The 23,893-nt window shown below is 39.1% G+C and overlaps 1 protein-coding gene across 3 annotated transcripts in view; it reads right to left on the minus strand.

Moving 5' to 3' along the window:
- Positions 1-23,893, minus strand: part of PIEZO2 (piezo type mechanosensitive ion channel component 2) — a 447,097-nt gene that overhangs the window by 109,575 nt on the left and 313,629 nt on the right. For 2 of the 3 annotated variants that reach the window (XM_032293398.1, XM_032293400.1), the window contains exons 8-14: positions 16,802-16,964; positions 13,573-13,692; positions 10,553-10,591; positions 9,497-9,635; positions 6,488-6,636; positions 4,669-4,899; positions 820-943 (exon numbers count right to left, since the gene is read on the minus strand). In XM_032293398.1, the coding sequence (XP_032149289.1) occupies positions 820-943; positions 4,669-4,899; positions 6,488-6,636; positions 9,497-9,635; positions 10,553-10,591; positions 13,573-13,692; positions 16,802-16,964 (965 nt within the window). The remainder of the gene's footprint in view (positions 1-819; positions 944-4,668; positions 4,900-6,487; positions 6,637-9,496; positions 9,636-10,552; positions 10,592-13,572; positions 13,693-16,801; positions 16,965-23,893) is intronic. The other variant, XM_032293399.1, reaches the window with a different exon arrangement.

Below are 23,893 nucleotides of genomic sequence, written 5' to 3' on the forward strand. Positions count from 1 at the left end.
ATGTTTAATATATTATATATTTTGTAAATATTATATGTAATATGAATTATATAGATACATATTTATGTATATATTTATATTATATAAAATATATATTATACAAATATATATTTTTTATTATATATTTTATATACATATTGTGTGTGTGTGTGACTGTGTGTGTGTGTGTATATATATATATATATATATATATATATATATATGTTGGTCTGTATTGATTCTTGCGGTTACTGGTTTAGTCTTAGGGTACCGGCCCAGCTTCTGTGGATATTTATAGACTTCTTTTCACAGATAGTGCTTCTTAACCTCACTAATAGTCTTCAATCCATTCTACAAATATTAACCTTACAATTATTGGTGTATTCAGGGAGTTAGGGAACAAGCTCTTCTTATTTTGCTTATATAGCACGTCTAAAACCTATCAATGTTGATAACATCATCATCCTCTGTTTTTACATTGTGGTTTATTATTTTTAAGAAAGAAGAAAGAAGCTTTAAATTTAAAAGATGTGAGTCAGTTTCTTGGTTCCAATACTCACTATAAGTATGACCTGGGAGAAACCATTTAATTTCTCTGAGCCTCAGTTTCTCTTTCATTGGGAATCACCTTTGTGAGAATCAAATGGCACATTTTAAACACTCCTTTGGAACTCTCATGTGTACTTCAAAAGTTACAAGCTATAATAATGTTACTTAACGCTCCAAGTTTACATTCCACTTCCATTTATTCTGAAGTTTCCTGCTGTATTTTGGGGCTCTTTCTCTGTAATTTTGCTGTGCAGCAAACTCTCCAGCCAGTTAGCATATGTACTAATTTACCTTTCTCTTCATTTTCCTGACTGCCAATTTTGACTTCCGATAAAAGAGCTTCCTTTTCTTGCAGAGCTTTTTGCTCTGTGAGGTGCTGCCTCAGCAGTAGCCAAAAAGTAATGGTGAAAAGAATCTGGAAGCAGAGAGGCAGCAAAACAAGAATTAAGCAACTATTTGGAATGTAAACATGTTTCAATAAATATAACATTTTCTCCACATTTCAGTGAAAGCACAAAAAATAAACCATTTTATTGGAGACAGAGTCAGGGAACCCACTTGATTTCAACTGAAATTCACTGCTTTTAAGTCCCTTATCCAAGGAGGCTCCCATGCCTGTGTTGGGTGCCAGGAGCACCATGCAAGGCCTGAGGAAGATGAGCACAATATTTCAAATGACTTCCACCTGGGCAGGAAATCAGCTGCAGCAAGTGGTCTCCCTTGAGATGCTGGTCCTTGGTTGATTCCCACCTGACTGTGACATCATTACAATTATAAGAGGAAGATATACTTCATCCATAATACTGGATAATACTCCCTTGACTCTGCAACATTCCTTATTTTAAAGAATTCCATAGATGGGAAAAGGAAAACTTCATCCCAGAACACAGAACTCCTTATTATTAATCTTCTAAAGCTGAAGGGATATTAGTTCTAAGTGGCAATGCTTTTATAGTAGCATTTTCTTGAGGACTAAGAAACCAAACATCTTTTGATTTTGGGGAACTCCATTGTTTAGGAAATACAGTACCTAACACACAGTAGTTTTTTGTTTTTGTTTTTGCCTTAGAGGCGGTTTTGTTCTTGTTGCCCAGGCTGGAGTGCAATGGAACAATTTCAGCTCAACACAACCTCTGCTTCCTGGATTCAAGCAATTCTCCTGCCTCAGCCTCCCAAGTAGCTGGGATTACAGGCATGTACCACCACACCTGGCTAATGTTTGTATTTTTTTAGTAGAGACAGGGTTTCACCATGTTGGCCAAGCTGGTATCTACCTCCTGGCCTCAAGTGATCAGCCTGCCTTGGCCTCCCAAACTGCTGGGATTACAGGCATGAGCCACCACGCCGAGCCACACACACTAGGTTTTTAAAAATAGCTTTATTGAGATATAATTCACATACCGTACAATTCACCCATTATACCATCGTATAATTCAGTGGTTTTTAGCATATTCACAGAGTTGTGCAACCATCACTACAATCCATTTTACTACCATTTTCATCAACCCTGACAGCAGTTACTTCCTTTTCTCCTTATCTCGGCTCTAGCCAACCATGAATTTCCTTTTTGTCTCTACAGATTTGCCTAATCTGAAAATTTCATATCAATGAAATTATGTACTATGTAGACTTTCATAAATGGATTGTTCTTACTTAGTGTAATGTTTTCAAGGTTGATCCACTTGCAGCATGTATAATTCTTTATCTTTTAAAATTACCCAATAATATTCCATTGCATGGACATACGTTTCATCCTTTCATTAGCTAATAGTCATTTGGATCATTTCTGTATTTTAGCTATGATGGATAATGCTGCTATGAACATTCACATACAAGGTTTTATGTGGACAAATGGTTTCAATCCTTCTGGGTAAATGAACCTACCACTGGAATTACTAGTTTTACAGTAATTTTATGTTTAACAATTTGAGGAATTGGAACTTTATTTTACAAAGTTGCTGCACCATTTTACATTTCCACCAGCAGCGTGTGACAGTTTCAACTTCTCCATGTCCTCAGTAACATTGGGTATTATCTGCCTTTTTAAAAAATTATAGCCATCCTAGTAGATGTGAGGTGGTATCTCATTGTGGTTCATAGTAGGCTTTTTATAAATATTTGCCAATGAAGTGAAAAAATAAAATAAGGTATAAATAAATATAAATACATCATTTTCACTTTGAATTGACCACTTACCTATCCATAAATGTCTACTTATCATTTACTTTCAATATAGACTAGTGCCAGTAAGTCCTGGTTAATATGCCCAGGGCCTAATGAAATCAAGAACCAGAGTGCCTACATTTATGGAAATCTGAAGTTAAAATTCTGGAAGTCACTATGAATTGAACTATAGCTGCCAATTGGGAAAAAATTGTTTCTCCAATGCATATTCAGAGAGGTTAAGGGTAATTGAGAGCAGGTGGGACATCATTCTTAGAGAAGGTGAGTTATTTAATAAAAGGCCTTGATAGTGCTTGATGGAGCCAGAAACGAGATGATCTGGGACTGAGGAATGCTGCCAAGCACGTGAGTCTGGCTCCATGGAAGGGGTTCAGACCCTTGAGGACTGAGGGCGAGATTCTGTTCTCTCTCCATCACAGTGACTCATCCAGTACTCCGTAAACAGTGTGTGTTTAAAAATGTGCTTTACAAATGGTATTGTGATAGAAATGTTATAAGCCTGGAGATGTATTGCTATCCCCTATGACAAAACTTTTCACTGTTTTTGAGTTCCTGGGTGCATTAAAATGTAAGTGCAGACCTAGATTCCCAGAATAACTTTTTTTCCCAAGAGTAACAAATTTATTTCCCAAATAATGTTTTCCTCCTAAAGAACAGTTAATTTTAGATTCGACATGAGATAACTCAACTAGTAAGCTCGCATGCATTTTTAGCAGTTTCAGAGTCAGGCTGTGATGAATTTACACAGTCAAAAGAATATAATTTTCATTTTTTAAAAATAGAAGCAGACTAACTTAACCAGTTGTGTGTGAATATCTGTGTGTGGGTCTGTGTTTAAGAGGAAAGAGAGGGAGAGAGAGCAAGATTATTAGATAAAGCTGACATGTAAGTGAGAGCATAGCATGGGATTTTTCAGCGTGGAGCAGGGTAAGGAGAAGAAGCAGGCATGGGAGTTTGGGATGAATGAATCAATGAATGAAATTCCCTTGGTACATGAACACAGGGGTTATGTTCTCACCTCTAGCTGTCACTAGAATTCACCTGTTAGAATGTGTTTCATTTACCCCAGTAGCCCTTCACCCAAAAATCTGTTATGAAGACCAAACTTTGCCCTCGTCTTCTCTACCCCATTTACCCTGATTAACTTGGATATGGGGTGTGTGATAACCCTTAAAGCAGGCAGTTGCTCCTAGGAAAGGTGAATTTCATGTGATGTAAATGACCGCCTCCTCCAGAGATACTAACTTCCAAGACCCATTCAACATATACACGTTTATTTTTACTGTCTTAAAACAAAATTATTCACACAAAGGAAATGTGTGTTTAGTCTGCCGCTTTGTTAACAAAACAAACAGTAAGTTGGGAAACCTAATGTTTTGAAATAAAAACCATTAAAATGGCCCACGAAAACAAATGAGTAATGAAAAGAGTATGAACATTCTAACTCAGATAAAGACGTATCATATAATCAGTAGAAGAAAAAAAGCAAATGTCATACTTAATTTTTGCTGTTAAAATGTTCTTTACGACAGAATTGGAGAAAAATATCATGAATAATCAATACTTATCTGTAACACTAATGTGTTAAGTGTGTTTTATAAACTGATAATCAAAGAGAGCCCTGAAACCCCTTAACACATTTTACCTTGCATTTTTCCATTTTCACATCTAATTTTTACTTTAGTAGAATATATTAAATATATATATATATATTTTTAAAAATGTATACAACTTTGAGTGGAAAAAAAATTTTTAAGTAAACGCTAAATCATGGTGTAATATATATTCATGTTTAAATTATGGATACCTCTAAGCACCGTAAATTGTTTCTTACAGTCTCATATTTATTTGTTTTTATAAAGCAGTGAATATTGGTAAGGTTTCTCTTGGATATGATGATGATGATGACTGTGGTTTTGTGTCATTGCTTTGTTATATTGTATTCTATTCACTTACCTTGGAAGCAAGTTCTCCTGGCTCTTTCTTTTCTAAAAATCCTGGAACCTTTTTAATTTCAGGAAGTTCAAAACTCCATATATACTGTAATATCAACAATAGGTTTCCATAAACCACCATGAAGGGAGAGCTGATCATGGCATATTTTCTTCTGTTGCGAATCATCCAAAGAGTGCATGACCAGATCAGCAGCACGAAGGTCAGCCAGCTGTGATAAGTGATGCTCCAGGCCTCCGGAGGACAGAAAAGGAAACAACACCTTGGTCAATACAATGCTCAGTCCCCCCACCCTGTAAGGTAAAAGCTATCTGAAAAGAAAATGTCAATAATACGCAAACCAGGGAGAGCAGAGAGTTGTGGTGGAGTGACAGAGACCCCAAGTCATGGAGTGACGGCTTGGAAGGCAGGAGCTCTTAAAGCATTAATACTGTGGCTCCATTAACACCGCAGAATGCTACCAGACGAGGGCACGTTTTTAATAAAGAATTGTGTTATTTTTGCAATAGATTTATTTCAGTTAAGTAAGAAAATGTATAGTCAAATATTTTACTTTATTTATTTATTTTTTAGTTCTATTGCTTTACAGAAAAGACCAAAATTATCTGGCATAGAGAGAGAGAGAGAAAAAAGAGAATACTTTTCTGAGTTCAGAATCAAAGATTTGCTGCAGTTTAAAGTCGCGGTTGATGTAGAGAAAAGGTCAAAAAGTAACAAAAACACACAGAACTAATTTTATTTAAAGAATGGTGTTGGCAGTCCCCAAATTAGCACCTGCAATTTTGTGGTGCTTTCTTTTTCACAGTCTCCTCTCAAATGCGGCCGTGTTCCTTACTGGAAACTGAAGTTGAGCAGTGCACAGGTTCATCTGGAAAGCACCTGGATTGAGTGCCTGGGGAAACTGTGTCTCGATTTTATTTCCCTTGAGTTATAGAATATTTTTATTTTTATCATCAGAGGTGTCCATAGGGTCTCACTGTTGACCACAAAATTTGGAAGAGTTGTATTTTAAACAAGAATGTTAGGTTTCTCAAAAATAAATCAAATTTTCTGAGAAAATTTGTTTTTAGGAAAGGGAGAGATTAGAGCTTCTTTTCTCTTCTATCTATGGGCCAAGGGACTATTTTGAAGCTGTGATGTTGCAGATGATGAGTAGAAACACGCATAAACCGAGAGCTGACAATTGGAAGACGCTCTAGGGAACTGCACAGTTGCTTGATGCTCATATTGGTAAAAAGTTATTGCAGCTAAGATGGAATAACTTCTCATCCAAATCTAAGAAATGATGTGAATATAACTCTTACTATCTGAAAGGAATAAAAGGAGCCTATGTTAACCTTGAAGATATTCAATTTTATTAAGAAAACCTGCCTCATATGCCCTCTCAAATTGGCAAAATAAGGGATAGTCTGACTTGATAAGCTAACTTGAAAGAAATGTATTAATACTTAAAAGGAGGATAAATAGAGTTGAAAAGGACATAACTTTACAATCTGTAGTACAAATATCCTATGAAAAATTAACACAGCTGACTATTCTCTGCCAACGCATCAGGGAGATTCCTATACTTCTGCTGGCCCTGAGAGGGTAACAGCACTGAGAGTCAGCGGGGTTGTGGTCTCCTTTCTTTAGCACCTTGGCAGCTGCTGCTCATATATACCATCAGATCACACATACCATATCACACATACCATCATATCACATTGCACATACCATATCATATAATACACACCATCATATCATATAGTACATACCATCATATCATGTGTACCATCACTTCTTACACACCATCATATCATATGTACCATCATATCATACATACCATCATAGCTATGAGGGCACAGATGTAACTTTGTTTCATAATAAATTGGAACACGGAAACCATGGCATGAACTTTGATACTTCTTTTTTCCTCACGGCTCCTTTCTTCTTCAAATTCTTCTTTCTCCTCCTCTTCCTCCTCTGGCTTTTCTAGATGGACAAATACTTTATTTAACTATTTATGCAAAAATGTGACGGTTGTATAAACGTTCCAATCGATGCAACACATGTATGATTTTGGTATAGCCTTTTATTTAAGACTTCAGAAATTGTTTCCTATTCATAAAGCCCTTAGAATTCAAGCAGAATCAATAAGCTCTGCCTGGTCAGTGTAATGGGACCCAGCATATAGTAATTGAGCAAGGAAAATTTCCATGTGAGAGGGTATGGAAGGAAGCCTATAAGCCCGTCATCAGAGCCCCCGCCTCCTGGTGTTCATGCTCTTGTCTGACCCTTCCCCTTGAGTGTGGGTGGGGTCTGTGACAGGCTTCTAATACGAATAGGGCACTTCAGAGTGGACGAAGGGTCACTTTCAAGATTCATTTAAAAAGACTGTGGTTTCACCTTGAGTGCTCTCTCTCATTCTCTCACCTGCTTGTCCTCAGACAAGCCAGCTACCATGCTGTAAACTGCCCTATGGGGAGCCCAAAGTGTGAGAACTGATGGCTCCGCCAGCCAGCGTCAGCAAGAGCCTGAGGCTATACAAGTGAGCTTGGGAACAGATTCCCCCCAAGGTGAGTCTTCAGATGAGACAGCGGCCCCAACCAGCAGCTTGACTGCAACCTCATGAACAACCTTGAGCCAGAGGAACCAGCCTAGTGATGCCCAGGTTTCTGGTCCAGAGAAAGTGTACCGTACTAAGTGCTGTTCTAAGCCAGTAAGTAGAATGTCCTTTCTGTCTTTCTTGTTCAAATCAAATGGGCTATATATAAGTGGGTTACAGCAGAAAGTTCCCTAGCAGCATAAAGAAGAGGTATAAATGACCGAAAAATCAGTGACTGTGCACGCTACTCCACATGGGCTGCACAATGAGACTATGGCGTGTCCTTGGCAGAAGCCCACTGGTTCTCATTCCTCCGGCAGTAGGACTGGATGAACCTGGGGTTTATACAAAAAAAGCCCCTGGGTCATAGACAGGGGTGAAAATGCCAAATCTGATGGATTTTAGAGTTACTTCCACGCTACCTTTCTTGTTGTGACACTTTTTGTGTATATAGATTCAATTTTTAAAAGCTTTCCCGCTTTTGTTTCACTTTTGAAAGCCCATTTATGATTTCAGTATGTCTGGGTTGACCTTGTCAGCAGTCAAAATTCTATTTATTTGTTCTCAGGAAAGTGATGGGTAAGTAGGAGGGTGAATAGGCTGTGACCCCAACAGCTCAAACATTGGAAGCCACACATGGCGATTCTAGGGCCCTGCCTCTTTGCTTCTATTGTCCATGCTCTGAAGAGCACACTCGAAAGGACTGTTTCCTTGAACTTTCCCTTTTAAGCCTGAGCCGCAAACTAAAACACAGGCACGCAGGAAGCAGAAATGGGGAACGACCCAGCAGAGTTCGACGCTGTGCAGCTATCAGGTGCCATCAGGGGTTGGATGTGAGGGTGGCGGGGGGGTGGTGGCTGACCTTGATTTAACCTCACTGAGGAATGTTGGATAATGTGACTAACCAGTTGTACAGTTAAGTATTAAGAAGCCCTGTGGAGAAATTGCAGGAAGTACTGATACAGAATTATGAAGAATAGACATCAGAATAGGTCTGATAAAGAATTATGAAAAAAGGCCCCTGGAGTAAGCATGATGTACTACAGATGCAAATTGGAGAGCTGCTGGCCACGAACTAAGGCAGGACAAGGTCTGAGAGCTCTGACTGTAATTACATACAAATAGAGATGCAAATCCACTCGAGTTTTATAGTCACTTTGTAATTCTGTCTTTATGGATTTGTGACTGGCAATTGGTCCCTTGCAGGAGCAATGGCAATAGAGGTCCAGCTAACTGCTGTTTTGTAGAGTTGAGGGACTAGTGTTGCCAGACCTTCACATTCTTCAAGGGATTCCAGAAACGTCCATTTCTAGGTCAGAAGTGCAGCTTTTAAAAAGTGATGGCTATTTAAACTTTTTTAAAATGCTGCACAGTCCAAAAATGAAATTTGAGAGTGAAACTTAGCTCCAGGCTACCAATTTGTCATCTTTAATATTAATGCTCTTCTTCAACATAAAAAACTGAAAGAAAAGGGAGGAAAAAGACTTGTAAAAGTTTAGACAACTTCGTTTTTTTTAATGGACAAAAAAGAACTCTTAAAAAACACGCGGCTGAGTGTAGTGGCTCACGGCTGTAATCCTAGCAGTTTGGGAGGCCAAGGTGGGCAGATTGCCTGAGCTCAGGAGTTCAAGACCAGCCTGGGCGACAGAGTGAAACCCCATCTCTACTAAAATACAAAAAATTAGCTGAGCATGGCAGCAAGCACCTGTAGTGCCAGCTAATCAGGAGGCTGAGGAAAGAGAACTGTTTGAACCTGGGAAGCAGAGATTGCAGTGAGCTGAGATCTTGCGACTGCACTCCAGCCTGGGAGACAGAGCACACACACACACACACACACACACACACACACACACACACACACCCCACGTACAAATTAACCAGAAAAACCATTGACCATAATTATAATATCAACTAAAGAAAGACCGACATACATAATATATATGCTATACCTAAGTTAACATGTTTAAAATATTGTTTTCACCTTTTATTTTCAAAGTTTGCCCCAGTTAAGTCAATTATTTTGTATACAAGGATAGAGCACAACTAGCAATATGCTGGGGCAAAATGCAGGCAGAGCTTAAAGAAATGAGCTTAATGATACTGACATGAAAGATAACACCTCTGTTTTAAAACAAAAATCAAATAAGCAACAACAACAGCAACAACAAGATAGAGAAAGGCCAAGCTTCTAAATGCGGGATAAGTACAACCCTGAGTACAGCATGTGCCCCCAGGGCTGGCTCCTACCTGAGGATTCATCAGAGGGCTCCCAACGGTACTGAGGGGTGGAATAGAGGTTGGCTTTGCCGGGGCTATTCTCCATGGGTAGGGTGGGGTGGATGGTGTGGTAATCCACAGGGTTGCCATTCACAGTCACCAGCAGGCCCTGCCGGGAGTGCAGGGAAAGGGACACCTGTCACAGCAGGTCTGGGTTTTCAATGTAGGCATACCCCCACCTCCCTTCTTCCACCCTAATCAAACAGTGAGGAGTCGATTGCAAGCTAAATAACTTAGCCAATTGTCCAAATTATTTTAGTAAGAGGAATCTTTTACATTCCCTCTCCAATTCTAGTCTCCACAGAGTGATCGCAGGAAAATATGCATCTGATTTTGTTGCACTTTGCCATAAACCATGCTATGTACCCGCCGTCCTCAGTATGAAGAGCAAACTCTTGTGAAAGGCTGAAGGAGGCCTTCAAGATTTGTTCTGATCTTTCCAGCCTCAGTCTTTGCTACTGTCCACCTCTCAGCCATCCCTCCAGCTATATGGGATTCTAGACCTTTCCTGGGCCATGGTCCAGCACTGTCCTGCCTTATGCCCTATGTGGCTCTGCGCCTGACTAAGGCAAACATCCTTGGATCTTAGCTGAGAGGTCACCTTCTGGGGATCTCTGGCTGACTGGAGGTTGCAATGTTCTTACTACACCACTAAGGGCAATTGCCTGTTTCCTCCTTCTGTCTCTTTGACTTTACAATTTTTGAGATAAACATGACACCCACCTATACGTATGTGTATGTGCGCCCAGGGACATGAGAAACTTCCCATTTATGTAATAAGCATAGCTACAGAACAAAATGCTTTTTAAAAAGCCCACAAAGCTTGTTAAAAGTTAAATATATTTTGTATGATTATACTCAATCTCATTCTAACAGCAATCTACCAGATATAATTTATGCCAAAAAATGGAAAAGCTTATGGAAATTTTATAGATCATTAAAATGGACTTAAAGGAGCGACTTCCATTTCTGGCACTTTTATATCACTTACACATGCATAAATGATAATTCTAAGGGTATACTAACATCAGATGGCTTGTAGTCATCCTGGGTCATGGACAAAAGCTGCAAAAAGCAATGCAGGGAAGCACGTTAGTTAAGGAAGCTAAAAGCATTTTGCTGTTTATGTATCTATAAAGTTTTACTGTGCACACACCCATTCTCTTTAACTTGTTGGATGCTAGTATATTAAAATTGCCATGCAAAATATAAAGGGACAAATAATTGAACTGGATGCTGCTGTTTAGGACAACTATTTCACAGCTCCTGATGTTAATGTTTAGTTATAACAACAGATAAGCAACCACACGTCTATAAATGTTACCAGGTTTTTCAAGGGTGATGTTTTACAAGAATAAGCTGCTTAGTTTTACACTCCTTTGAGACATCTGCAGAATTCTGAATGTATTTACGTTTCAAGAAATAGAATTTTCATAAGAAAGAAAAATTGATTTGTAATGTGGTTTGAGATTAAGATTTGTGTACTGTCTACAACAAAATGATTATTATATGACTCTACTTTTTAACTATTAATACATTATTACCAGGCGATTTCCGTTTCCCCCAAATAATAATTAGCATAGCAAGTGGTTCTATCACATTTTTAGGTCAAGACTCATTTGCATTCTTAAAAATCACTGATGGCTCCAAAGAGACTGTATTTATGTGTGTCTATCTGTCAATATCTGCCATACTAGAAATTATACAAGGTATTCTTAAAATATTTATTTACTTATATATTTATTGATTAAAAAATTAAAAAACCCATTATGTGTTAATATAAATAAGTTATTTAAATAGCTATTTTTTTAAAAAAAACATATAGTGAAGAGAGTATCATTGTTTTACAATTTTGCATATCTATTTAATGTCTAGTTTAATAAAAGACAAATGGATTTTCATATCTGTTTCTGCATTCAATCTGCTGTGATGCGGTGTTCCAGTTGAAGTAGATAAAGAAAATTTGGCTTCATATAAATATGCAGTTGGGTCAAAAATGAGTATTTTAGGGCTGGATGCGGTGGCTCATGCCTGTAATCCTAGCACTTTGGGAGGTTGAAGCGGGCAGACTGCCTGAGCTCAGGAGTTCGAGACCAACCTGGGAAACATGACAAAACCCTCTCTACTAAAAACTCAAAAAAATTAGCCAGGTATGGTGGCACGTGCCTGTAGTCGCAGCTACTCAGGAGGCTGATTTAGGAGAATTGCTTGAACCTGGGAGGTGGAGGTTGCAGTGAGCCAAGATTGTGCCACTGGCGTATCATGCACCCCAACTGGATTATTTACCCACACGCTGTCATATCAGGTGGTGCTGATTTGGAAACTGCTGTTTCAGTGAGTTACAGGTATTGACTTTACCAAATACTGACATGTTTCAGTATGCTATGCATAAAAAGCACATTTGTCAATATCACCCCGGTCTCATCAGAAAAGTCCTCAAATACTGGAAAGTTTTTAAGCCTTCATTAGATGTGTTTTACAAAATTCAAATTTTTACTCAAATGCTTAAATTTTATCACCGATAACAATTACTGTCAGTTGTTTGCCTCAAAGTGATGAGCTCACTTCATTTATTTTCAAGCAGTTGTCTGCCAAATGCCCAACTCAAATAGAATAGCCATGCTAGTCCACGAGCTGTTCTTTCAGGTAAAAGTCTGCTGCGGAAACACAGTGAGTTTAGCTAATGCTTTCAGTGAGTAGGTCTGCACTTCTCATACGGACAGTTGTCACACTTCATATAAGGCATGTTAGGCAGACTTCTCATTTTGTCACACAGAATATCAAAAAGACAAGCATGTCAAGGTGGAGATTTAAGAAAAGTAATAAGTCTTCTGGTTCATCACAACTTTCTTATGTGAAACTAGCCTTTTTCTTTTGTTTTCCTCCAGAGCGTGTCAGTGAAGGACTCGATCTGCAATCACTGCTCTGCACTTTGGTGCCCTGGCCTTGGTTCGTGCCAGAAGCCCGTAGTTTTACCCACCGCTGCTTTGATATCATCAAAGCAAAGATCTTAAGTATTAGTACAGAAATAGTTTTGAGCCTAAGAATCCCTGCAAAGGTCTCAGGACCCCCACAGATCCACAGGCCTCACTTTAAAAAAAGTTGGGCTTTCCTCATCATTTAGTGGAATGCGTAAGATAACCTGAAACCTGGTGAAGTGCAATAGAGGAAACATCTGGGAAATCCCCAGATGCCTTAGGGTGCCACTTCTGCCCCACAGTGCTGTCCCCCTAAGACAGCTCACTCACTACTGTCCCCTTGCTCAACACAGGGTAGCCGTGCTGAGAGTAGGGCTGTGCGTCTTAGAGAAACTCACGGCCATAAAAACCATCAGAGAACCCGCTCCTCAATTCTAGAACATGCTGGAAAGCAAAATGCCGACCCCATCCAAAAATTCTAAGAGTATTTGTGTTTACAACCTTGTAAACAGGCCATTTTCACAAGTCAATACAGCACTGACCGAGTTCAGTCCAAAATGGCCAATACATGATCAAAAGTTTATATGAATTACATATTCTTTATTATGTGTACTATATGAGTTATCTGAATTATCCAATTGTGACCCACTTTTCCTTGTCAGTACACTCAGTTGCCTCAAACTAGTGAGAGATCCTCAGTCACATTCCCATTTGGGTCTTCTCTAAGTGGTCACTGAGTTCCCACGGTGGCCACCTACCCGACAGAGTAAAATTATTTTCTGCAATATAGTTCAGCATTGAAATTTTTACCCTCCAGTGCTAACAGATTGCTTTGCTGTTTTTATTTGTTTTAATTACAATTTTTTAAATTAGGAAAGCTCTTTTTAAGGTTAAGAGATTTCAGTAGAAAGCATGGAAATATAAAATGATGCTTTTGACGGGACCTGGTTATTTCCTTTGGAAATAGTTTTCTCTCTCTGGTACTAACCCTCCTAAATCAAACTGTTTCTATAAAGTACCAGGAACCTGAATATGATATTATATGTGTGATAGTATAAGGCTATATTCAACAGTAAAATATAAAAATAGAAAAATTAGGGAATGGAAATCCCTTTCATCATGGCTTACTTTTCTCTCATCAGTGGGGTAGTGGGTTGCATACCACAGGCTCCGCCTTCTCTCCGCCGTTATTTGGATGGGGCTACAAGCCAGGACTCTGTCCTCCTCTTTGGTCCTCTCATCCTGCACCTGAAACACAGAAACAGTATTGGCCTAGCTTCCTGAGGCAGTTCCCTAGGCAGCCTAAGTGGCCAAGAGAGAGCTTTTCATTTTGGCTCAATATGATGATTTTTCAAAGTGAGTATTTACAGAATGCAGGATTTTATCAAGACACTTTCAAAAATGACAAAAATGCTACCCTGTAATTGATAAGCACATCAATATTAAATGTCCCCTGATTCTACTAAGCCCCATTCATTACAGAATATACTCCAGTGTTAAATATCCACAGCTTTTCCATGTGTGTTCTCAACTGCACTCAGAAGCAGCTACACACAGGGTTCTTAGAGTAAGAGCTTTCACAAAGGTGTGCAGTTGCCCGTGTAAGCCAGCCACTGGCAATCTTCAGTTAAGACTGAATGTATTAAAGGCAGATTATCTAGAGCTCACACCGTACTAAGCAAGAGCATATCTAATGCACATGAGACATTTGCCTAAATTAGACAACTGATCTAGGAGAGGTGATAGAGAGGAATACAAGGAACAAAAGCACTTCAGTGCCTTAGCATGTTTTCCCAACAAAAGCGTCCTAGTAAAAAGGACAGTCACGCGTCGCTGATACTGGAGTGGTGTGGACTTAGTCTCGCTGCCCAACTCCTGGGTCCCAGTGCAGCAGGGGAGGATTTCTAAGTGGGGCACCCTAACTCTGTGGGTGGGGCGTTAAACTTGCCAGGCGGGGCCATATGTTACACTGAAGTCTTGACACTGACTTCTCTTGCTCTCCTTTTCGAATATGTTTCACAGATGTCTATCTCAGCACTTACATTTGGTGGCTGGCATTTTTCATTAAATGCACCAGGTCATCTGGAACTATGATATAATCAGCTTCTTTTTCTCATTGCCTCAATGCAACGGGCCTTCTGTCCCAGCCCATTTAAAAAACAGCCCACCTGACATGTTGATGATAGTGTTAAGCCCCTTTCTCCACATAGCCCTGCAGACCTTGTGATTTGTAATATCGCTATTGCTGTGTGGCCTATAGCCTGGATGGTCTTTCTGGCTCTCTCTCTCTCTGTCTGCCTTTGCTCGCCAGACAGCACATGGCAGTGGAAGCAGAATACTGCACGGACCTAATGGTTATAACAGAGCCCTCATTAAGCTACTGCATTATCTGAGAGATGACATGGGATACCCCAGAGAAAGCAAAGGGACTGGGAAATCTTAATAACCAGAAAGCCTTAAAGTAAATTTCCATAATGTGTAAGACATTGTTCAGAAATAGTTCCCACCGCGGTGGTTCACACCTGTAATCCCAGCACTTTGGGAGGCCAAGGTGAGTGGAGCACCTGAGCTCAGGAGTTTGAGACCAGCCTGGCCAACATAGTGAAACCCCATCTCTGCTAAAAATACAAAAAAAATTTAGCTAGGCGTGGTGTTGGGCACCTGTAATCCCAGCTACTCAGGAGGCTAAGACAGGAGTATCACTGGAATCTGGGAGGCAGAGGTTGCAGTGAGCCAAAATAGTGCCATTGCACTCCAGTCTTTATATACATTGCACTCCAGTATTTATATACATAAATATATATATATATACACATACATTTAATTTTTAGGTACATGTTTTTATTTGTGAATATATACATATTCATATGCATGTTTGTGAAGGAATTGGACACAATTTTAACAATTTTACTGATATAGTCAAATTGTAGAAGAAAATGGAAGAAAAATATGACACAAGATGACTGGGATTCCTCACCACCCATGAAGCATTTTGTTACTATACAACTGTCATCAGTGGCCTGAAAGAAAGATGATCCATGAGAACCCTGCTAACAAGGATGGCCTCTGCGGCCCTCATCCCACAGATGGCTGTTAGCCCCTGCAATGGGGAGGGGGTGCCATGCAGAAGGAAGATAGCACCATCCTCCTTTCCGCAGGTGGCACCTCTGCCAGGGATGACCGGAGGGACACCTCCTGCCGTTTTACAGTCACTATCTGATTCACATGCTGTTTGCTTTTTTGGATCAATTTTTCTCTTTTAGAATGCACAGCTCTCTTATTGGGGCCCTGCCTACCGAGTTCTTTGCTCTATGCCAGCTCCTAGGTTAGTGTCAGGCACAGTTGGCCTTCCATAAATACTCATTGAGTGACTTACTGATTAGCATGTGGGGATAGCAATTTGGAGGAGGCGGGACTGGAATGCAGAGACTCAGGCTGGGCTGTGCTAAAGAGAACTGTCCCCAGCTATGGGGCTTCCCGCAGGTGGGGCATGAAAAGGTGTGATGACCCTGTCTGCACAGCTTGTCTCTTTCGTGTGTCAGTAAGCTACCTCACAGCTGGGCTCCTGACAGTCATTTAGGAGAAAGAAAAGCAGGCTGACGTTTTCTGTCACTGAAGGAGAAAAGAGAGAAAAGAAGCCACCTAGGCTTCAGTCCCCCCCTCAGAAATGCTGTGTCCTTGTTCACATTCCCATAGGAAATAAACACCCTCAATTGTGCTGGAAGGAATATCCGAATCTCCATTCCTCGCAATGGGATATTCAGGAGGCAACAGGCACCACCAAGAGCTGGGCTGTCACTCCCACATCTTCACAGGCTAAGGGCTGGAGGAGATTTGGGAAACACCAGTCCGCTTGACAGCAGGGGTGTGTGTCTCTAAGAATCAAGCCTTGCTCTCAAATATGGGTTTGAATCTGATTTATACCATCCAGTAAATGTGTGATTTTAGAAAAACTGCCATCTCTAACCTCATTTTCCTCATCTGTAAATGAGTATAATGCCTATTCTATTGATCAGAGTTTTTTAGTGTTATTTAGTGTATTAAATGAGATAATGTATGACAACCACCTGGCATATTACAGTAAGTGATCAGCAAAAATGAGTCTTCCATTCTCCTCACCATCTGCCATTCTTAGCAGCACGTTGTGGTATTAGTTAGTAAAGGGAAGCTAGTCCTTGATCTAGTAGTGTTCATATTCACCTAATACTCTTTGTAGAATTAAAACATTATACCCAGAACACTAGAGTGGTGTTGGAATACAGTATTGATTAGTCAGTAAAGAACGGGAGTGAATCATTTCATCTGGAGATTCTAGGTTACTTTGCAGACAAGATCATGAAAACATTTTCATCCTTACAAGGGGCTCTTGCAACCAGATGCGGATCAGTGTGGCCAGTGTGTAGTACATCACCAGCAGCAGGATAGGGTTGGCATGGTGATACCATGACAGGTCCGGGTTTACTATGATCTTCCAAGTACTGGAACAGTCTGTTTGAATTACTGACTTGATACCAAACAACCTGTTAAAAAACAAAGAAAAATGATTCAAAGATGCAATAAGCTGTATGTCTCAACATTGAGTAAAAGTACCTTGTTTTTGATACATTTGTGAGCTATTCCTAGGTTGATCCATTCTATTGCAGATATTTATATTATGCTTCTGTATATGTGACTACATCTTTAGAGAATATTTGTAGACATGTATGTGTAATATGCATATAATATATACATTCTGAAATCATATATGTCTATATAAAATTGACATCAACATTAACCAGATGTTCTTTGCATCAGTTTAGAAATCCAGCTAATACTAAATTCTTGCACATATATTAGAAATTTATTTTTCATTATTAATCAGCGCTATCAAAACCCTGCATTATAGAACTGCCAAGTATGTGGTAACTAGGTCTAGCTAAATGAGCAAATATTTTGCTTTTGGCTGGGTTCAGCATTAGCTACGCAGCTGGTGTTGGCATTATTGGGCAAATATTGAAACTGGAGATAGTTCTACAGTTTAGCCATAAAAGTCAAATATTAGACAGTAAAATTTCTGTAAGATATATTTCTGTCAACTTTCATTTACAGGCAATTTGATTTTTTCAAAGCATAGTAATTAATCATTGTTTTGAAATATGACTTCGGGTCTTGTTACATTTTGAAATGGTTTATTTTATGCTGATTTCTACTATACAATCAGAATGTGTCTGATTATATAATGGAAAATGGTGTAAAATATGACTCATTTAGAAATTCATTTTGATGGGCAATTTTTCTGAGAAAAAACTCTGCTAAATGCACAAAAATGTTATAGGTTAAGTGAGTTTCATACCTTTCTACTGTTTGCATCTGTGTTTTATTTTTTATTTTTGAGATGGGGTCTCGCTCTGTCACCCATGCTGGAGTGCAGAGGCATGATCACAGCCTACTGCAGCCGCAACTGCCTGGGCTCACATGACCCTCCCACCTCGGTCTCCCAAGTCACTGCTAGCACAAGGACATACCACCGTATCCAACTATTGTTTTTAAAAATTACTTGTAGAGACAAGGTCTCTTTATGTTGCTCAGGCTGGTCTCGAACTCCTGAGCTCAAGTGATCCTCCCACCTTAGCCTCCAAAAGTGCAGGGATTACAGTTGTGCACCATTGCGCTCAGCCTGTTTCCATCTTTTATATGTGAATTTCCTTTAATTTTTATCTTACATTCTTCAGTTATAGAATCTTTAAAGGCAACATGTCCTTCACTTGTAAAATCTGTCAGTGCAAATGCTGTTTTCTATCACAGTGCAAGTACAATGTTAGTGCATTGACGAACAGGTTTTAAAGTAAGCTCAACAGAAATGAAACTTTCTTCAGTTTTATCAGAAACAAATAAGTTATACTAACTTGCTCTTATGAAATCTTTTTTTCCTTAAGTCTCAGGCAGATTTTTTTTTTGAGTTAGCATTCAAAATAAAAATTTCCTGAGTGAAATATGTTATGTCCCACTTAGAATGGTAGAGCTTTCTGAAAGTGTTTTATTATAGCCCTAGATTAACATGTAAATTTCTTGTATAAAGTACACAGAACTGAAAGCTATGTGATGTAAAATCAGACAAGTTAGATATTCCCTTGGGTGAATCTAAGTGGCAGCTCTTCCAGCTACTGAGTCCTTCTCCTTGTTCCACACCTGGCATATATGCTAGAACTAACCTCATCAACTCTCAGTTTAAAAATAATTGTTTTGTCCCTTACAGAAATTTAATTGTAATTTCCTGCAGCTGCTTGTAAAGCAAACTAAATGCCTCTGAAAGACTTCATATCACATGGACATTTCACAGCTTACTACTGATATCATAACTAATTCCAAACTGATTTTGCACATTCTCATGCTAATACTGAAGAATCAGACTTAGATTCTGTACTAGCAGTGTACAGACCTAAAAAAAATAAGTAGAAGCTGACGAAAGGCATATTGTTGTCTCCTACAAGAACTTTTTTAAAAAATAGAGCTATGCAAATACTATAAAACCAAAGATGTGTCTCTTTTTTTCTTAAAAAAAAAAAAAAGAAACTAGATACTATCGAAATAATTCATATGCAAGATGAGAAATTTGTACTTGAAGTTCACATCCTTTCTGGCACTGCAATTCTAGGTTACTACACAGTATTCAACAATTATTTAATTTATTCAAACTTTGTTTCCCAGGATTGCATCTTGCTACTCAGAGTACAAAGAAAAGTGACAGCATTGCACCTGCTCTCCAGGAACTACTCTGTCTACACTAAGGCTATGGTATGCTTGGGCAGAGCAAGGTGTCACAGAAACATTCTCTTTCAGTGGGTGGCGGGGATGGGTACTCCTCCTGACTGTTTTAAATATCTCCATAGAAATATCTCTTTGCTTCAGAAGCATATGATGACACAATTACAGAGCAGCATATCCCAATGTTACTGCTTATTTGGAAATAAAAAGAGAAAGATGAAGCTTTTCTCTTCCATGCATTCAAATATCTTTTGTTTATCTTTGATTCTAGGCCCGGTTCTATTGATAATGTATACGAATGAATTTGGTAAGTTACTCGATGTCTTTGAGCTTTCACTTTCTAATAAAATCTAATAACGTTGATGGGTGGGGTCAGCATGCAAGTATATGAAAAAGAAAGGACAGTTTTTAGAAGATCTTATGCCAAATACTTAAGAACTCACAGATTCTATTTCGCAAAAGATAGCTGAAGATAGGTCCCCAAGTGATTATCAGTTCCCAGTAGAGACACATCAGACACTTGGGGCCCACACTCCTAATTTGGTACTTGGTCTGTCTGCACTGCTGTCTGTTTCATTGCCAGCATTCCTGTCCGTAAGATATCCTCACTTCTCTTCTTGGACACTTATTATGCCAAGGGCAATCTCCCTACCTCTAATTTCTCTTCCCTCCACATTGTGACGGCTTCCAGAGATTCCTTGGGAAAGCTCAGGTTCTCCGACCCATCCTGCTCTTCCTGCTTCCTATTGTCCCACTTCCTGGAGAAAAATCCTGACTCCCAGAAATGCATCCCTGAGGTCTTCAGCAACCTAGTCTCCTTTTCTCCCAGACAAAAATCTTGGCTATGCTGGACTATTTGGGGTTTTCCATAAAATTTCAGTCCATTTAGTGTTGCTATTACTCATTTTACTAGGAGGCTTTTCAGTAGCTATGACTTTTGTGGAGTCATCAAATGAAGAATTAGAAGTGTATGTACCAAGTGAGCTTTACTCACTTTTTGGCAATGAAGATCCAAGGAATTGGACAGGCAGAGCTTCATAGACTCTGATACCTCCCAGCCCCAACTCCAACCGCAATCCCATAATATATGCATATCACCGTATTCTTCCAAATATCCTTAATCATTCTCCAACTGCAATCCCATAATCACTGTATTCCTTCCAGATATCCTCAATCATTCCAAAATATTGCAGGGGTCACACAGGATACCAGCTGTTCAGGATGCATAATTATGTTACATCCACAGCCTATCATCTGAACCTTCACGCTAATTTATGATAATTAAGTTTTGCTGTAAGTATTGGTTCTTCTTCATTCTTTCCTTCAAACCCAATATTCCTTATAGTTAATGTTAGCCAGTACCCTGAAGCCGTTTCCCAGCACACTTCATTCACATTTCTCCTCCTATCTCTTGCTGTTGCTGGTTGTGAACATCCTTGGCATCATCAAGATCTAGCTCCAAAGTCACCATCTCCAGGAAATGTCTACTATTTCTCCTTCTTAGAATCAATTTTCCCTATGCCTTCACAACAATGATATTCGCAGTCATAATTTGAATTTCTGCTATTGTTAGTTTACATGCTTGTTTCTGGAGTCACCAAAACAAGAATTAGAAGTGTTTGTACCAGGTGTGCTTTACCCACTCTTTGGCAATGAAGATCCAGGGGATAGGACAGGCTTTGATTTTAATGCCTTCCAAAAAGGATGTATGTCTTTTCATCTTGCCTTTATGGCTTAGGGTATGGAAGGCTTTAAAGGTAAGCTTTCGTTTTTTGGATGTAGTCCTGCTCTGTCGCCAGGCTGGAGTAAGGTGGTGCTCACTGCAACCTTGGATTCAAGTGATTCTCCTGCCTCAGTGTCCTGCCTCCCGAGCAGCTAAGATTACAGGCATGCACTATCTTGCCCAGCTAATTTTTGAATTTTTGTATTCAAAATTACATCCTGTTGGCCAGGATGGTCTCCATCTCCTGACCTCGTGATCCACCTGCCTTAGCCTCTCAAAGTTAAAGGTAAGCTTTTTAAATTAAATTAAATACACTAAGAATAAGTATGTGATCACTGTTATGGTAGAAGTAGAGATTAAAGGATGGCAAAGTTCCTACTTTTAAAAAAGAAAGAGAGGTAAGAAACTGTAGATACACAAGCAAATTCTGGAATTTTCAGAGAAAAATCACCGCTGCTTGAATCTCAACATCCATGATTTTAGTGCTCCAGTTTAGGAAATAAGAACACAGAATAAGAGTAACAAAGGCAACAAAAATACACTTTAATTACCTAAAGTATATCTTAGGTCACACATAGCAGGTAGTTATTTTTGTTCTCCACTGGCTATTAACAAGGATTTTGAACTTTACCTTCTGAATAAAGCAATAAGCAAATGTATATGGTTCAGAAATAACACTAGTGTTTTTAAACTGGGAATCCAGGTTTATAATGAAGAAACACTGAGACTCAAATATCCAATAGGAATAAAATATGAAGCAAGCCTGGATGACTCCAAGATCCTTCAACTGCGCTTTACTCAGATTATTATGCATAAAAATTAATTCCGTGCTTTGTTGTTCTCATGTAAAAATGGAGTTAAACGTTGAGAACACAAGGACACAAAAAAGGGAATAACAGGACACCAGGGCCCACTTCAGGGTAGGACAGTGAGGATGGAAAACTACTCATCAGGTACTATGCTCATCATCCAGTTGGTGAAATAATCTGTACACCAAACCCCTGCAACACGCAATTTATCTGTATAACAAACCTCCACGTGTACCCCTGAAACTATAATAAAAGTTTAAAAAGGATTCATTCCATGCTTTGTGATGAAAGAGGACATCGCGGCAACAGGAAGTGTCGCTCATCGCAGCACTGTGCTGACTCTTCCGCCTGGGGCCTGGCGAAAGGCTGATTCTTTGAGCTCTGGGGGTCTCCATGGACTCTATAAATGTTCCTCCACTCCTCATGGAGCACTTATTTGCATTTTTTTCTCTGCCTCCAAAGCGCTCGTAACATCTGACAACATGTGGTGATTATGAATTGGCAGGGCACTTGTTTCTGCTCACACATGTTGGCAGATTTATAAAACCTCCACCTGTTTTCAGGTGCACTCCAGACCACATCTGCTCTGTCTGTACTAATAAATACGTAATACTGAAAATAACAGCACACTTTAAAAAATGTTAATTTGAGGCAAACTACACATAACATAAAATTGATCATTTTAAACTTTTTTTTTTTTTTTTTGAGATGGAGTCTCACTCTGTAGTCCAGGCTGGAGTGTAGTGGCAGAATCTCGGCTCACTGCAACCTCCACCTCCCAAGTGCAAGCGATTCTTCTGCCTCAGGCTCCCAAATAGCTGGCATTACAGGCACCTGCCACCACGCCCAGCTAATTTTGTGTAAAGATGAGGTTTCACCATGTTGGCCAGGTTGGTCTCAATCTCCTGACCTTATGATTCACTTGCTTGGCATCCCAAAGTGCTGGGATTACAGGCATGAGAGAACGCACTGGCTCATTTTAAACATTTTTAAGAACATAGTTCAGCGATATTAATTTCACTCATATTGTTGTGCAACCAATCTCAGAACTTTTTCATCTTCCAAAACTAAAATTCTGTACACATCAAATTAAAACTTCCTATTCCCTTCTCCTCCCAGACTCTGGAGACCACCATTGTACTTCCTATATTTATGAATTTGACTACCTGTCACCTTGCATTAATGGAACCATCCAATATTTGTCTTTTGGGACTATCTTACTTTACATTAGCATTATGGCCTCAAACTTCATTCATGTTGTAGCATGTGTCAGAATTTCCTTCCACGTTAAGGCTGAATAATAGTCCATTATGTATACACTGTATATACATATACATACATATATACATTACACCTTATGTATATACCCCATTTGTTTATTCATCTGTTGGTGGTCACTTTCATCTTCTGACTGTTGTGTATAACACTGTTATGAACATGGGTATACAAATAGCTCTTCAAGACTGTGTTTTCAATTCTTTTTGCTATATAGTCATAAGTGAAATTGTTGGATCATATGGTCATTCTATTTTTAACGGAGGAACTGCTGATATTGTTTGAGGAACTGGTATACCATTTTCCATAGGTGCTGCACCATTTTACATTCTCACCAGCAGTGCACAAAGCCTCCAGTTTTCCTATAGCCTTGCCAACTGTTGTTATTTTATGCTTTTGAGAGGTGTGAGGTAAATAATGTATCTGAGAGAGACGATGTGAAGATTAGAAATGATAGGCATGCGACTTTTGAAATGCTTTTCATGACATGTCAACTTAGAATTACAGAAATGGAGTCTGACGATATTCTATTTACAATTGTTTTGGATTGTAAGCGACTGGGTCACTAGATTTCTTATTGAGGAACAAACGAAGAAGGAGAACAGTCTTCTGGTGGTACATTACAGTCATAATCTAAACATTTACACACAACTTTCTGAATATTAAATATAAGGCCAATGAAATGATACCAAAGTATCCACTTATGAAGGCTAGATACAGGGCACTAGCATAGAAAAAGGCAGAGTGTAAAAAATTTATAAGGCACAATCTATCTTGTTCATAAAAAACTTACACACCATAGTTTTACACAGTGTAAGACAATTTGATTATGACATTCTAAAGTTCTTCCATGGCTGCGTTTTATTTTTTCATGTTTTAAGATTGAACAAGACAAAAA

This window comes from Sapajus apella, unplaced genomic scaffold (assembly GCF_009761245.1).
Source record: "Sapajus apella isolate SASKATOON/1434 unplaced genomic scaffold, GSC_monkey_1.0 scaffold29, whole genome shotgun sequence".
NCBI classification, from domain to species: Eukaryota; Metazoa; Chordata; class Mammalia; order Primates; family Cebidae; genus Sapajus; species Sapajus apella.